This window comes from Echiichthys vipera, assembly GCF_963691815.1.
Source record: "Echiichthys vipera genome assembly, chromosome: 6".
Taxonomy (NCBI): domain Eukaryota; kingdom Metazoa; phylum Chordata; class Actinopteri; order Perciformes; family Trachinidae; genus Echiichthys; species Echiichthys vipera.
Genome location: NC_139831.1, coordinates 3,627,965 through 3,644,803, shown reverse-complemented (window position 1 = coordinate 3,644,803; position 16,839 = coordinate 3,627,965). Strand labels below are relative to the sequence as shown.

Sequence of the window (16,839 nt, the reverse complement as noted above, 5' to 3'; positions counted from 1 at the left end):
TATCAGATCCCTTTTTCTTTTCCACTCATTTGTGTATTTTAAAGTCTAGACCTTGTAATTGCATTTCACGTTTCAGAGACAGTCAACTGCTCACTGTCTCATGATGTATTCAACCCTTGTGTATTCTGAAACTGTGTTGATCAGACCTGTTAATTATACGGCAGGATGTCTGGGCTGGTCAACCCCACAGTAAGACAAAGGATGTAATACACATTCACGGGGTGGGCTTTCGTCAGGTATAAATGTTCAAGGTTTCTTTTGCTCACTTGTCTTTTCCTCATTCGAATCGCTCGCATGTCGATTGACCTTTTCTTTGCAAAGAAAATAAACGTTGTCGGCCGGCAAGAATTCGCTATTTCATTCTTCACCAAGAGCAGAAAATTTCCACGACAATTTGGTGTCAGAAGTGGGATTCCTCAGGTGATCGTCTGGGACGGAATGCGGACAGGGATAGGCCATCCTGGAAAAGAAAAGCTTTTCAGCCTCAAACCTCAAAATCTCTTCTGAGGGAGGACTGACCGCAGACGGCCCAGATTGTTCCTGCTGGAATCCTGCGAAGTCAAACGCCTTCATAAAGGTTTCATGAATGCTGACAGAAGGCTACTCACTTGAGCAGCTTTTTACATACACTTTTTGTTCATTTTCACTACTAGGAAGATCATCTAAGAAGCACATAGGTGAAGAAATGATCAACTAAAGCAGTATAGTAAACTTTATCTCGCAGGTTGAGCAGATAATCCTGTTAAAAATCATCTTTCCAAAAGCCCCTCTTATGGTACAACCCAGAACAGAAATAGCACAGTCAAGTGTTAAATTTAATGCATTTTTTCAGTTTTGTTTATCTAATCTCTTTGTCCCTGTGTGGACTTTCTCTCCTTCCTCTTCCAGTATCCTTTTTCTTTCTCACATTGCAATTTCATTTTCTGCAGCTCATCTTTTTCCTCTCCTCGCCTCTTTGTCTCTCAGCTGCTGGTGGTGCCCATTATCAAGACGGATGTTTCCAGGAGTCTTTATACTGAAGAAGAGAATCTAAGGCGCTGCTAATGGAATGAAATGGTATAAACTTCCAGTCTCCTCAATTGGCGTGACCTCATTTGAAAGCACAGTGAACGTTAGATGTGCAGAATTATTTTTTGCTAACATTAGATATTTAATCAGCTAAGATTTAAAATGACAAGGCATAATTTTTGTGAATTTTAATTGAAGTTAGCTTAGCTTTGTTCCCAGATCTCTTGAGAATTTGTTGCGAAGACAGAAGAAGGTCAGCAGCACAGTTTCAGACACATCAACATGTAACAATTCATTGGAAACAAGAAAGAAAACATCTACAGCCAGATGAATGAAACCAGCTCCCAAAGATTCAGGTGGTTTTGAAACTCGTTCCAATCGGACAAAGCAGCAAACTGAGACGTAGTCCACACGAACACGGGTATTTTTGAAACCAAACTTTTGTGGCCGAAAAAATTTCTGTCCACACCACCAGTGTGATTAACAAATATCTCCGTTCACATGAAACTGCAAAATCCGCCTCAATCAATGTCATGTGATGTCAAATGATTTGACAAACATGATTTGTCAAATGCCAAAGCATTAGGTGGTGTTAGCACTCCTAACAGGAAGGCCATTTTAGCCAATCAGCCACAAGGCTGGAAAAATTAATACCTGAAAAACAACAATGGCAAACCGAGGCCGGACAGATTCCTTCGTCTGGACTGACAGCGAATTTGAGTTATTTCTCACTGTCACTCACAAATTTAAAATCAGCAAAATTCAGGAAAATGTGAAATCAAATTTTGGCCAGGTCTTCCATGACAGGAGCTCCGTCAGCTGGTCACGTCTAGAGTGCTCCACAAATCTCCATGGATACAACTTACTGTATACCAAATTTCATTTTCTCCGTCTGTCTGAAGATATATGGCTTGTGAAGAATGGGCTTGAATATTTTCTTCAGCGACTATGGTGCTAAGGGAATGGTCATAATCTGTGTTGATGTTAACTTCTCCCATTGGAATCGATACAATCTCAGAACCCATTGGCTCTCTGGTGAAAATTTTGCCTCTGGAGGGCACCGTCCAATATTTCGGTCTTTTCAGTGCAGCCAGAGGATATTCGTGCCCAGACTTCCTCTTCTGAGCAGCGGCCGTTGTTCACGGCCTCATAAGCAACTTGAAACACAAGAATGGATGAATGCAGATAAATAATAAATAAAAGCTAATGAAAAGCTAAGCAGATGAGTTCCATGATCACATGATGGCCAATACGTTCTCGTTTTCTCTCCATATAGACTTTTCACCTGCCTGCCTGTGCTTGCCTAGAGAGCTCTTAATGGCATGACCAGTGTGTGGGAACCCAACCTCCCCCGGCACATCAAGATCAGTTTCTTCTGGACACTAACACGAGCCCTACAGAAATCCCTGGATGGATGCTACACCAGAATGTTGCGTGCAGTACAGAACATCAAGCAGGACGAACATATCACCAACAAGTGTCTGTACGGGGCGTTACCAAGTGTATCAGAAAAGATAGCAGTAAGGAGAATGAGACTTGCTGGCCACTGCCACAGACACCAAGATCTCCCAGCCAAAAAAGCTTGTTCTGTGGGAACCAACACACGGGCGTCGATCAAGAGGATGTCCCACATCGACCTTTGTGGACGGACTAAAGAAAGACGCTAGTGCAGAGAGCACAAATGAGCTGGCCAGATTTACGGAGAACCGAGATGACTGGAGACGACGATGGTTGGCTCGTCTGAGGACGACGTAGAGAGAACCAAGGCCCGGTGATTGGTAAATACTACTCAAACTTAAAACAGAAAACGGACCGCTTGTGCCTCCAAATCTTGTCTCGCTGTCTGCAGAACCTTCATTCCTATGCACAATCTGTTTATAGAGATTTTAATCAATACACTCTGACCTGAGTGAGTCGAGTTGTAGTTGTCGTTGTCTGGTAGGGCTGCTCCGAAGCTAACAGTCTCTGCAGCTATCGTAATGTTTCTTCTGCTGAAGGCTTTTGCGGCTGCTTTTTTCCTTGGCAAAGACTAACTCATTAGTGTTTATTGCGCTGCCAGTGAAAAAGAATTTTGTCTTGATTAAAATAAAATAAACTGAACTACTAAGTGCTATTGCAGCAGTCCGGACTCTTTCAATGATTCTTTCAATAGTTAAAAAGAAGACTTCTGATACAAAACTGCACTTTTTAAGTAGATGGATGTTGCTTGCTCAGATAGTCTAGGGAAAACAAGTCACTTAACCCTGATTGTTTCAATTGAGCATTGATTTCTGATACAAAACTGTTAGTACCTTTTACGAAGTAGAGGGATGTTGCTTGCTCAGATAGTCTAGGGAAAACAACCTATTGTTCCAATGGAGCAACAGTGGCTCTAAAAGTGTGTTTTGTCCTGACTTGGGCTTCTGGGGCACAACTTCCTCTCAGCCCTCTTTCACTAGTATTGACAGACATTGCCTAAACATGAACCATAAACACAATAACAGCCTGGGAGGTTCTCCCTTGACCGGCTCAGATAACGGCCAAGCAAGTTTTTAAATCATGAACACTGTACAATTTTTAAATGCATGCAGCACAATTCTATGTTTTGGATGCATTTCCCCTGTAGGCAGCAATTGGTTCGTTTCTGTGCGGTATGCAAATCAATAAGCAGTCTCTTAGAATCTACTAGAGCTGCAGAAATCCTGCGAGGGTGAAACTCCCCGTCGGGCCCTGACTATGTCAAGTTTCAGTTTCTTTTTAGAAGAAGAAGAATTGCTTTTATTTATCCCGCAAGCGAAATTCAATTTTTTCACTCTGTTATTATTATTATTCTGGTTACACCCACACACACACACACACATGCACAAACAGGACCTATATACATGCAATTAATGGAGAGATGTCAGAGCGAGGGGGCTGCCAATGGCTCAGCGCCCCGAGCAGTTGGGGGTACGGTGCCTTGCTCAACAGCACCACCAGCCCACGCTCCATTCATGGTCAACACAGGGAGTCAAACCAGGACCCTCCGGTTCCCAGCCGAGTCACCTATGGACAGAGCTACTGTCGCCACCAAACTTTCCCTTTCACTTTCACTTTTAACAATGTCCTCATGCCCTGTTCCCATATTCCAGATAAGAGAAGCTTTGAGTTGATAGAAATGCTAATATGCACATCTCGGTCACCTTTAATTGCTACCATGGGCCATTACAGCAGCAGACTGTATGAGCAAGAGCGAGTGCGCTTTGTCGTGCATGCTAAGGTGACAGAGGTCGGCTTACTCCTCTGGCTGATGAAACTTGTTCCAAAGAGAAACACTTCTTAGGGTTGAAAAAAGTTATTCACATATTGTTCTTTAAGGACAAAAGGGTTATATTAAGCTCAGTGTATGACCGTACCAGTTCAGCCAATATTCTCTGGTTCAATGAGGTTAAAAATGAAAACAAGCTCTTTCTTTCTCTAAACTCTAAGTCCATAATTCTTTGTTTGTGTGTCACCGTGCCAGCATTTATCTCAGTCAGACAGATGAACTAAACAGAGAAGATGTGATGGTTCAAAGTCACGGCAATAAAGAAGGATTACCAACAAATCCACTGTTTAGGGTGCCAAGACTCGTTTAATCTTTAGTTCCTTTTTGGTCCTGTACTTCTGCAGAATGTGGTTGTTTATATGTGTTTGTTGGATATTATAAAATAATACACACACACACACACACACACACACAGAAACAGTTAATCTGGGCTCCTCTTTCATGGGACTCCAGACTCTCTCTTGCAAGTTGCTGCATCTGACTGACAGTTTCATTAATTCTTGGTCTCATCCTGCAGTTTTACATGAAGGCAGACTTCCACGCACTCAGTCTGCTGCTTTAAATGCAACCAAGAACATGATGAGGTTCTCAGATGGCCTGAACACCTCTAACCACAGCTGTTACTGCTACTCCATGATGCAGATGCACCACTTCTTATCGTCATGTCATTATATAAAAGCTTAAGAACACTTTTCATTAATTATCACACTACCGAACAACAGTTTTAATGACAACTTTGCATTATTAACTCACATCTATGACGTGTGACTGGAGTCAAAGCAAATCCCTGTTTGTTAGAAAATGCTTAGATAATGCTACAAGAAATGAAAAAAAAATACAAAATTAACCCTCCTGCTACCCTCAAATTTTAATAACACCAATTATCATTACGGTCAATTTGACCCCAGCAATTTAAAGATCCAGAAAATGATCATAATCACAGCTGTCACTCAAGTTTTAATGTCGGGGACTCCGTGTGTATTTGTTGACGACCTAAATATCATTTTAAATCAAACACAGCACCTTCTCATACTCCCAGAATACTCACGTGACTTCGGAAATACACAGATTGACCTAAAATTCATCGGGGGGTCTTTGTATTTTTGTGTGTTTTAAAGTAAGTGTATCATTTGTAAGCACTATTTTGTGTTATTTATAATATCAGTTACTTTCAGGGTCAATTTGACCTCAGAAAAAACAAACAATTGCAAACATTTCTAAATATTTGAGTTGTAAAATAAATAATAATAATAATGATTAATGATTAAAATGATTAAATTGACAGAAAGGAACAATGTTTCGACGAGTAAGTTTACAGGACAATGGAAAAATATAAGCATGTCACTTTAAGGCATGGGTGTCAAAGTCAAGGCCCAATGAATTATCTTGGCCCCCGGGATGATATTTGATTAGTATTAGAACCGGCCCGCACGCCACAGCCGCCTGCTGGTGTTTTTCACGCAAAAAACTACATTACCCACAATGCAACGGTAGCCCGCAAACTCACTGTAGTGCTGCAAGTCATTAAGATGAAGCAAAAAAGTGTCAACCGTGTTTTTAAAGATGTGAAACATTGGATGGAGTCAAACTGACCCCAAGGTTAACAGGAGAAAAAGAAAACAAGGCACAGCACTTAAGAGTTACATTGGCTATCACAGCTATCCATAGCTATTCTTTACAAAATAAGAGCATATCATCAAAGCACAAACAGAATACTTTATCAGCATCATTACAAAAGGCAACATTATTGGCATCAGCAGTATCGTTCCTGAGAGAAACATCGAAACCAACAACAAAAGGCAGAGGCAATTAAAGTAAGTGGAGGAGGAAGATACAGTCTACAGGAGATGTGATGTGATTCCTTGGGGACCGGAGGAACTTGGGGGTAATGAAGGGTGATTGCCCTATGAATTGGTAATGGGAGTTGTGCTGTTCCAGGATGCGGAGGCAGCTGAACGTATAGAAGAGTGAGCTCCTCTGGCCACGTAATTGAATGAAGAAGCCATTTCCCCCTCCATTGTTGCTGAGCTTTGCATCTTCGCTTTGTCTGATTTGGAAACATTCTCTTGTGTTTGTGTAGGTATAAAAACACTTGCACGTACATGTGTAATGGTCATGGCCATTAGAGATGTATTCTGCATCATTACATGCTTCAACGGGGGGTCGTACAGGTCTTCCCTGCTTTCTTATTGTGGATTCAGCATTTCTAAATTATACACAGTTAGAATGAGAACACCACAGCACGATACGCTCTCAGCCTCCAGGGTGGTGCCAGTATCCCCCAGTGTTACGCTTGTTTTACCTTAAAAATCTCAAAGATGATTTTCAGTATAGAAATCCATCTCATCTCATCTCATCTCATCTTCAGCCTCTTATCCGGGGTCAGGTCGTGGGGGCAGCAGCTTTAGCAGGGGACCCCAAACTTCCCTTTCCTGGGCCACATTAACCAGCTCTAACTGGGGGATCCTGAGGCGTTCCCAGACAAGTGTGGAGATCTCTCCACCTAGTCCTGGGTCTTTCCCGAGGCCTCCTCCCAGCTGGACGTGCCTGGAACACCTCCCTAGGGAGGCGCCCAGGGTTCATCCAGACCAGATGATCCTGAACCACCTCAACTGGCTCCTTTCAACGCAAAGGAGCAGCGGCTCTACTCCGAGTTCCTCACGGATGCTGAACTTCTCCCCCTCTCTCTAAGGGAGACTCCAGCCCCCCTCCTGAGGAAACACATTTCAGAAGCTTGTACCCGCGACCTTGTTCTTTGGGTCCTGACCCAGCTTTCATGACCACAGGTGAGGGTAGGAACCAAGATTGACCGGTAGATCGAGAGCTTTGCCTTCCTCAGCTCTCTTTTGTGCGGTAGACATCCCTAAAGGCTGAAAACATATAACATCGACTCTGACTTTCAGAAACTTTTAATACCTACGCTGTTAAACTAGCTTGTTCACTGTGACCTGCTTTTTATTGATGAAGTTGTAGCGTATTCAATAAGCATGATTTACACTGATGCATAAACAGCATGTGTAGCCTGTGTATTTCAGGTGAGCGTAGATGAATAACTTTTATAATGCTCTCTTGCAGTTTGAATTCTCTGTCATATTTATCGTCCGCTGCTGTGCTGAAATTTGTCAGGTGTTGTTAATGCCAAAATGTTTTTTTATTTCTCCTCTGTTGAGATGAGGTCTGGCTGCAGAGGCTATAATAATAATTTATTCCATCTACATCCTCACACAGCCGGTGCTATCAGTCTGGAAGTCCTCCCTCCCTCTCTCCCTCTCTCCCTCTCTCTCTCTCTCTCTCTCTCTCTCTCTCTCTGTCGTTCATATTATAGCAGTCAAAGTGGAAGGTATTGCCTAAATCAGAAAACATCGCTCCGCTGCCGTCACCTTTAAAAGAGATTCACTTCTTATAGGTTTTGTTAAGTTTGTTGACACCTTTACTTCCTTCTCGTGTTTTATCAAAAACATACAAACACCAGCGGACCCGGAAGTCTCACCTGTCCAGGGCGATGCAGCACAGGTGCAGTATGGACGCAGTGGTCAGTAGGACGTCCAGCGAAGTCCGGACCAGGCAGAAGGTCTCGCCGTAGATCCAGTGCTGGTGGACGAGCTCAATGGCACCAAACGGCATCACCAGCACCGACACCAACAGGTCCGCGAACGACAGAGACACGATGAAGTAGTTGGTCTTGATTTTCCTGATGGATGGGAGACATTTCATCATTTTGGAGGCAGAACGGCAAAAATGCAGGAGTTTGCATGAAACAAGTATAGAAGAATTACTGTTATTATACATGTTACACATACACAGGCCCAAAATACACACACATGCACAAACAGGACCTATATACATGCAATTAATGGAGAGATGTCAGAGCGAGGGGGCTGCCAATGGCTCAGAGCCCCGAGCAATTGGGGGTTCGGGGCCTTGCTCAACAACAACTCGGCAGTGCCCAGGAGATGAACTGGCACCTCTCCAGCCACCAGTCCACAATATTGAATGATTATTATTTAAGACGTATATTAAATGGAAGGCGGGTGGAGTAGGTGTGATATCTACTGCAGCTTTACTTGAAACAAGACTCCAGAGAAAATGTGATTTTGAGAATATAAAAGGTTCAGTTTTACATCTTTCATCTAAAATGATTAAATTACTTTGGCATGCAGTTTCTCAGTGATGTTGAGTCCCACATGTAACCGACGCAACATATATTGGCAGTAGTTTAAAAAACAATTACACTGTAGAGCAGCAACTACCAATAGCTGTATTGTTGTAATTAAGAAAAAAAAGAAAAGTGTTGGTTTTTAGAGGGGCTGATGATTGAGAGATACGTGAAAAGCAATTATAGGAAAACAACCCGACGGGTCCAGAGAGGGCCTTGTAATCATGAAAAACAAAACAAAGAGCAGCAGCAGCTGTTGATGATGTTTTGTAAAGGAAAAGCCTAATGGAAAAGTTTCAATTAAAACTTCCTGCATGAAAACAATCACAGGGGTGGTACGTTTTTGTCATTGAGGAAATCAAGTAATACATACTGATTGAACCAGATTTGTTAAATAAATTATGGGTATTGATTGGAAAAGTTTACTCACACATAAGTGGGTTTTTTGGGATAATGAATACAGCTGACATTAGCAAAAGAAAGCACCAACGCACAGCTCCGTTCTGCTGTTCTTGACACTAGTGCCACCAAACACGACTGTGATAGGTTTAAAGAAATACAAACAACCCAGTGCATTTTTTCCCCCTGTCCTAGAATAATAAGCCAGTGTGGCCAGGCCTTATCCAAGCATTGACACAGTGATGTGGAGGTCTGGCTATGCAAGACTAATAGCTAGTGGATTCCTTTTTTCATTGGGGTTGGCTCATTCAATCACAAAGCACTTTGTCATAAGCACCAAACATTGAAAACAAACGTCACACGGTCGAAACAGTCGCTCTATTTGTACAGAATCTGTGAAACCTGCCGACACTTCCTGGTCTCTTGAATATCGGTGCGATGCCTTTGTCTCGGGGTTTCTGGTTTTGGTGTTTCATATGAATACGAGAATACGAACAACATGAGCAGCTGACAAAACAGTGAGTGAAGTGGAAGTGGGCCCTGAGGAGAGGGGTCATGATGTGCTGATCTTACACGGACGACATGCGAGATACGCTCATAATAAATTCTGGATATGAACGTTTATTATCGGTTAATTCATACATAAGTCCAAAAATGATGTGTGCAAGGTTGAATTAATTATTAAAACTAGTTATAGGACAGTTTCTTGGTTCACTTTCTTTATTCTCACCTAAAGAGTTGGTTGTTCGGTCCACACCACAGTTCATTTGAGCTTTCAACACCACCCCAAACAAACCGGACTATCTGACAAAACACTCTTGGGTTCAGTTAAAAAGGACCAGAAAGCCCAGGGGGGAAAGCACCCTCAGGTCACATGAGGACGCCTGAGTCAGCTCCATTTGCTAAAGACAGTGAAATCGTGTAAAGCTCCGAAAAGCAAGTGGACCCTTGGATTAAACAGGATTTGGTGACATTTGCTTAATCATGAGTATCTTGGGGCTCATTTTCATGGTTTGGTCTGCGGCTTTTAGTCCCAATAAAGGGAAATGTGAATGCTGCAGCATTCAATAGCATGACAACACTCACCCTGTGCTCAAAGACAGCTCCATAAAGAAATGGTTTTCAACTCCCAACATCTCAACATCTTATGAACTGTGAGCCAGACCTCATTATCACCCAACAACCCATCAGTGTTGGACTTCACTGATGCTCTTCTGGCTTAATGGGAGCAAATATCTAACCTGACTCCGCCAGTTTGATTGATTCTCATTGTCTCAGCAGATCCATCTGGGTACTCTCGTTTGGAGATCTTTTGGGAAGGGGCAAAAATACTGTTTTCTGACTGGATAAACCATGTCCATCACCAACATACTGGCCAAATCAACCAATCAGATCACTGAAGCATATGACAGCATTAAGGGAAAGCTCAGAAAGTAAACAACATGTGGGTAAAGGATATTTGCTGTTTGTGTGACGCACATTTATGGATAAAAGGCCCAATTTCAGGTGCCTGGGTACATATTCCAACAGAAGGATCCAAGAGAGAAAAGGATTAGCGAGCGATTTGCTTAATAGCATCCGAGGAAGCCTCCATGTTGTTTACACAGAACAGTCACTTCTTGTTTCGTCACTTAAATCCGCCTCGAAACCAACGCTGATTGGTTCGGTCGCTTGTTAAACTACTCAGTATTTTCTCCGCTGCACGTTTCCAGGCTGATCTGTGAGTGAAATACAACGGAGCTCGGGAGATCAGGGCGGTCTCACAAGGCGAGCAAATATCTGCAGCCAGGTAGGAAAGCTTTGTGGATCGTGAAGAGAACTTTCACATCTTAGTAATGAAAGGCAAACAGAGGCAGACAGGGAAGAGTTTGTTTTTCAATTCCAGCAAAGACAAAATGGAAAAATCAAATATTGGTTCCATTACTCACAAAACAATAGACGCCAGGAGAGCAGAACAACATCAACCACAAAAAACAAGAGGTGGGAGATAACATCCACCTCCCATTTCCCTGGATCGGGAGGAGGAAGACGGGGACTGATGGAGAGTTTAAAGTTGTGAAAAGTCATCAACGCTCAACTCTTCAAACGCACAACTTGAGATGAAGTAAAACCACAGGCAGAAAGAGATTAAGGTGGATTCATTCTGCAAAGAGATTAAATGAAATGATATAAGAGCCTTGAGGTGTTATCCCTTTCTCCGTGAGAAAAGGTGATTACTTAATCCGTCGCAGAACGGGGCCGGGCTTTTCCCACCAAGTACTACTGAGATAAAAATGACCAACACCACAAGAAAACGGACCCTAAGGGCGCATTCACACTGTCCTTCTGGCCGGGGCCAAAACCGTTTTTCAGCTAAAGTCTAGTACCTTTAAGCAGTGTGAGTGCACCCGTTCCGCGCATAACAGCCGACAGCGGACTCGACTTACTCAATCACCTGAACTATCGTCACACAGTTGACTTGTTGGATCAGTTTTTGCTTGGTTGGAATGAAAACCTGCAGCCACAGCGACCCTTTACTGGATCAGTTTGACACCCATGTGCTAGAGTGTTGGTTACGACGGGGCTCTGGTTAATAGACCGTTCAGGATGGAACCGGGGTTTTTTTGGAGAAGTCACACCTCTGTCCACATCTTTTACCTGATGTTATCCCACTGCTAGTTGCTCCTTTTCAGTTCTGTTATGCACTGCACTGTAGTGAACATCAATAACCACCTTTAAAAAACAATTCAAACAATTTTCCTTCGCAGGCTGACATTTCCAGCTGCACCTCATGATGTTGAGGTTACTAACTACTCAAACATGGTTAAATAGTAGCAGGGACCCCCCCCCCCCCCACACACACACACACACACAAACACACACTCACACACACACACACACACACAAACACATAGTTCTCCTGTGCAGCTTTGTGCTTGACAAAGACCAGATCTGCTGACACAAAGTGACAGGATACCACTCACTGGCCAGCTGTTTGTCAGGGGCTCAACAAGGGGGGCTGTCTTTGTTACCTTCCTTATAAATCAGATTAATGAATTATTGTCAGATAAATTTATTAGTTTCAACCCCATTTACCCGTGAGTGACGTGGTGTGATCAAACGATAGCTGAAAGACTCGTCACAGGTTTTGACAACTGATCTCAACTCAGCCGATCAGCCGACTCATCGGCCGGTCGAGCCGTCACATTAGGAAGAAATCAACGATGAGATTTGGTATTTTCTCCTTTAACTTTCACAATATTCACAGACAAGCCAAACCAGACAGCCAGTTAACCAGTGACAGAGTCAGCTGACCCGTTCTCCGTGCCTCTGTGTCTGCTGGTCTATAAATAGCTTAAGTAAGAGCTGAAGCTGAGTGGATGGCTGTGAGGGTTTTCCATCTGCCTGTCACTAACCCAAACAGCCCCTTAAAACAGGCCAACCAGCTGTCTGCTCCGCCCTCTGCATGTGGGGCGCACATACATCATGTTGGACATGCACAGAAACACACACACACACAAGTTCACATGCACGCATTGGAAACACACAAGCACGTACTGTATGATTAGATGTATAAAAGCAAACAAACAAACATAATTAATGTAAACACACACGCATACTGTAGATATATGGGGTTTATATATTGTGTACTGTAGGATCCAGCACTCGCACACACACACACACACACACACACACGCGCACACACACACACACAGCAGGGTTGGCTGTAATTCAGAACAGTTTAGAAACCATTAACACGCCCGTAGCGGGAGGCGTCATGTTTAGTTAGGATGACATATCGTGTTTGGCTTAATGTGCTAAGAATAAATAAACTTTATTAAAAAGGATTGTGTTACTGGGAAGTTGGTGTACACACACACACACACACACACACTCAATGTCTGCTGGATAATAGGGAAAGTATAGGAGAACAACAGCAAAGAGAAGACAAGTAGAAGACTCCAGAGATGGAGAAAATGTTCTATTTAAATCATACATTTTCACACATTTATTCACACGACAGGAAAGTACATTATGTAAATGCTTGTGTTAGCAGCATGCAAATGAAGTTAATTACTGCCATTATTGATGAGACAATTACAGTGCAGCTGAAATCTTGTCACGTATCAGAACTGTTGGGATTCAGTGTGAAACTACAGCCCCTTTCACACATGCACTGCAAACCTGACATTATTCACACCAGGGGGTCTCCAACCCTGCTCCTGGAGAGCTACTGCCCTGCATGTTTTGGATATCTCCCAACTCTAACACAGCTGATTTCAATGACGATTAAACCCTCTACAAGCTTCAGCTGCCTGATAATGAGCCGCTCATTAGAATCACGTGTGTTAGAGTAGAGAGAAACCTAAAGCGTGCAGAAGCTCTCTGGGAGCAGGGTCGGTGACCACTGATTTAGGCGTTACTGTACCTGACGGGGCAGTGTGCGGGAACACAAATGTCCGCATCAATCAGATCAACCTTCGTGGTACTATTAGTTTGATTTCCCCGTGTGAGCCCATGTGTGAACACAGCCGCTCTGCTGTATTCATGGAGAGTGAATGAGTGTGTCGATGACGTTTCACCGGGGGAAAAAACAACCTCCGACAATGAAGAAGGGCGATTTACACAAAGACGGAAAAGTACCGACGCGGAAATATTCGGACAAATTCAAAGAATGTCAAGAGTCTGTGTTGTTTATGAGCATGTGACACAGAGAATCTCCCGCTGTGTGCTGCAGATGTGAAAGAGAAACCCCGGACCTGATTCTGCGGACACTGGCCGGAGTTCAGGTTTATGTTAATTTGACGTAGCTCTGTGTATTTGGACCGTTTCCACTTCTCACGGTTGGTTTGGCCAGTGGGTCTTTAGACATTTTTAAGGCTAAAAACATGTAAATAAAATGACGCTGGATGAGTAAGAACAAAACAACTCAGCTGCCAATAAAAGGCATTAAGCTAGTATTTATGTAGAATATTGCCTGAGGCAGTAAATGCCTCTGAAACAACACTGTGATTACAACAGCATTTAATGGAAATGCTAATGCTTAACTTTCTTAATCCCTTTTTTCATATTTATTTATGTAATTATTGCATTTATTAAATTACTGAGATTGGATTAGTTGTGTCATTTTTAATCCCAGTGTCAGCGTCATGTGGTTGAATCTAAAGGGGCAGAAGCCTGCAGTTTGACACTACTCCGTGACTTTTTTACTACAAAAAGGCACACTGTACTGTTAATCCATAATACAAAATTAACAGTTTAATGCACATATATGCATGTGACATACCAAATGATACCTAATAAAATACAAATATCCCTCCCTAAGTTCCCTCCTGGTTGTAATGAGGAACCAAAGAAAGCTTGCATGATTGCAGATTTATCACAGCAGTTGCTTACAGAGCTGCCCAGTGTCCCGTATAAACAGCATGCAGACTGTGTGGCAGCATGTATCTGTGCGTGTGTGTGTTCCTTTTTCACACACACGAATGACAAGACACACTGAGAGAAACAAGGGGTGGTTGGTAAGAGCGGTTGTGTGTGTGTGTGTGGTGGTTATCGATGAGTGGTTCAGCCTTCCTCTCCTGCAGGCTGCACAGACTTTATGGTTGAGATGGTTAACTGTTTGGCTATCAAACCTATGTGTTCACACTTGATGTGAGTTTGACTGCTGTGTTTATTCTCCCCAAACTGCTTTGCAGATGTTAGCTGTGGCTAAATCTGTAAACTGAGTGTGAGTGACGGCTCGTACTCTGATCTCACACGGTTTTCCTCCACCCTCACATCCTTTTCTTTTCCCCTCTGCTGCAATGATTTAGATTTTTCTTCTTGAACTGTCCACCATGAGTATGGCAATGTTACGCAATGATAAATCAATGGAGTTTATTCCTTTGAAAGGAGGAAAAGGCTCAGCCTGACACACTGAGAGTCTGTTTGCCAGACCCCCAAATTGTGGCCGTGGTGCAAATTTGGAGGGATCATTTGTCAAAGAGATCTTGAGTGATAGGTTTATGTCCTTAGTGTTGGAAAATACGCGATATCATTGACTTTGTGGTTTCTATCTTCGTGCTGTCGAGCCTTTTTCATCCCTCCATCATCACAAATGTTTCTTGTTTTGTTGCAAAGAGCCAGCATAAAAGAGTGTAACCTTCACAGAATGTCATGAAGTCATATATCATTGTGAAGCTTAGAGTGTTATTTATCTACCATTCACCTTTTCATGACACTGAGGACAGCAGAGTTTGACCTTTGACCTCCAGCTCTGCAACAGGGCAAATTCTGAATGCCTCTCCAAATACCCGTATAACTCACTTCATATTAATGTGATGCGCCTATGGATAGTTCCATCAAAATGAGCACAAATGTAGCTGTAAAAGGGTACATTACATGAATTACCACAAAAACAACATATCTCATTAGAAAAATACTCAACTTTTTGCAGTTTGTTTCTGATAAAATGTTCAGAACTTTATCATTGGGGGAGTTGATGAAGGAGTAATTAGATAAATAAGGTATATTCAAAAATACTGACGACTGATTCCGTAACTCTAAAGTCTACAAGAAGCGCCTGGGTCTTCCCCGCGGCCTCCTCTAAGCTAGATGAGCAAAAGTCTAAGTTTGTTATTCATAAATAACATAAATTTAGAGTTCTAATCATAAAGGGTGCTGTGTGGATGATACTGTATAAATGGTGCCGTTTCCAACTTTGTCTGTCTGTCCATATATTGAAGACGGCAGGTCGTTGACTTTTTCAGAAATAAAACTAAAAACACAGACCAACAGGCTCGTTGTTGCTCATGTCCATCATTAAAACACTGGGCTTTAAAGGGCTTTAATGATTGACTGACCCAGAAACTGTCTAACAGGCTGACTGACGCTGGGGAATGACAGGCTGGATGTTTTTCCAACACTGGACAGTTTTGTGGTTTATAATGATGTGTCCAGGGTTATGCTTTAGTACCTGTCACCCAAGAGACACTCCTACTGAGCAAGTGTGTGCGCGTACACATGTGTGGGCTAATGTGTCTTAGGGGTAAAGACGGTTGGATGTCCTAGTTTGTGTATTTCCCAGTGGACAGAAAGACAATGATGCAGAGAGAGACAAAGATGATGAGCCATCGTTCTCTCCTCGGGGAGCTGAGACATCACAGCGGTGACTTTGTTACTCATTAGTGTTCTTTAAGACACACACAACACACACAAACACACACTGCATGTATGCATCACAGAAATGAAACCAACCACACACACACACACACACACACGCAGACAGACAGACAGACAGACGCACACACACACGCACGCATGCACACACTGCACGTATGCATTTAAACACGGAAATGAAACCAACTACACACACACACACACACACACACACACACACACAGACAGACAGACAGATGCACACACACACACACACGCATGCATGCACGCACACACACACACACGCACACAAACACACACACTCTCTCTCACATGAACATCCCGGGGACAACGGTCACCCTGAGCTTTCAGGTGTCACAAGATAGAAAGAGACAAAGAGAGAAAAGGAGAGTCCAACTATCAGAGAGACAGTACTCAATAGGGAAAGAGAGAGAGAGATAAAGAAAAGGTGGAGAGAAGGAGACAAAGAAGAAGAATGAATAATTGCAGTGACAGCAGCTCCCACATGACCAGCCGTCCTCAGGATGACCTGCCGGCTCTCTCCGTTATTGAAGGCATTGTTGCCGTTTCAGTGCAAGGTCGAATCACCTCTTCTCTGCTCGGTGTTGAGTGACATGGTGTGTATTTTTTTATTTTTTTATTTCATGGTTGCAGTATTTTCTGCTGTGGTTCTGTGTTCAGTGTTCGGGGAATCCACTTTCTAAACTCCAGTTTTAGAAGCAGTCGCTGTATTTCTCAACTGTGGCTCTCTCGCTCTACTGCGCTCACACTCTTTTACTCTTGCAAACATCCTTTTATTTATTTATTAACACATAAGGAGTTATTTTTGTGCCACACATAAATAATATGC

At 42.9% G+C, this 16,839-nt stretch overlaps 1 protein-coding gene across 1 annotated transcript in view; it reads right to left on the bottom strand.

The window, feature by feature from the left end:
* Window positions 1-16,839, bottom strand: part of htr4 (5-hydroxytryptamine receptor 4) — a gene marked incomplete at both ends in the record, with an annotated part of 137,359 nt that overhangs the window by 80,704 nt on the left and 39,816 nt on the right. Inside the window, one exon of the mRNA XM_083915690.1 lies at window positions 7,785-7,985. Within this exon, the coding sequence (XP_083771816.1) occupies window positions 7,785-7,985 (201 nt within the window). The remainder of the gene's footprint in view (window positions 1-7,784; window positions 7,986-16,839) is intronic.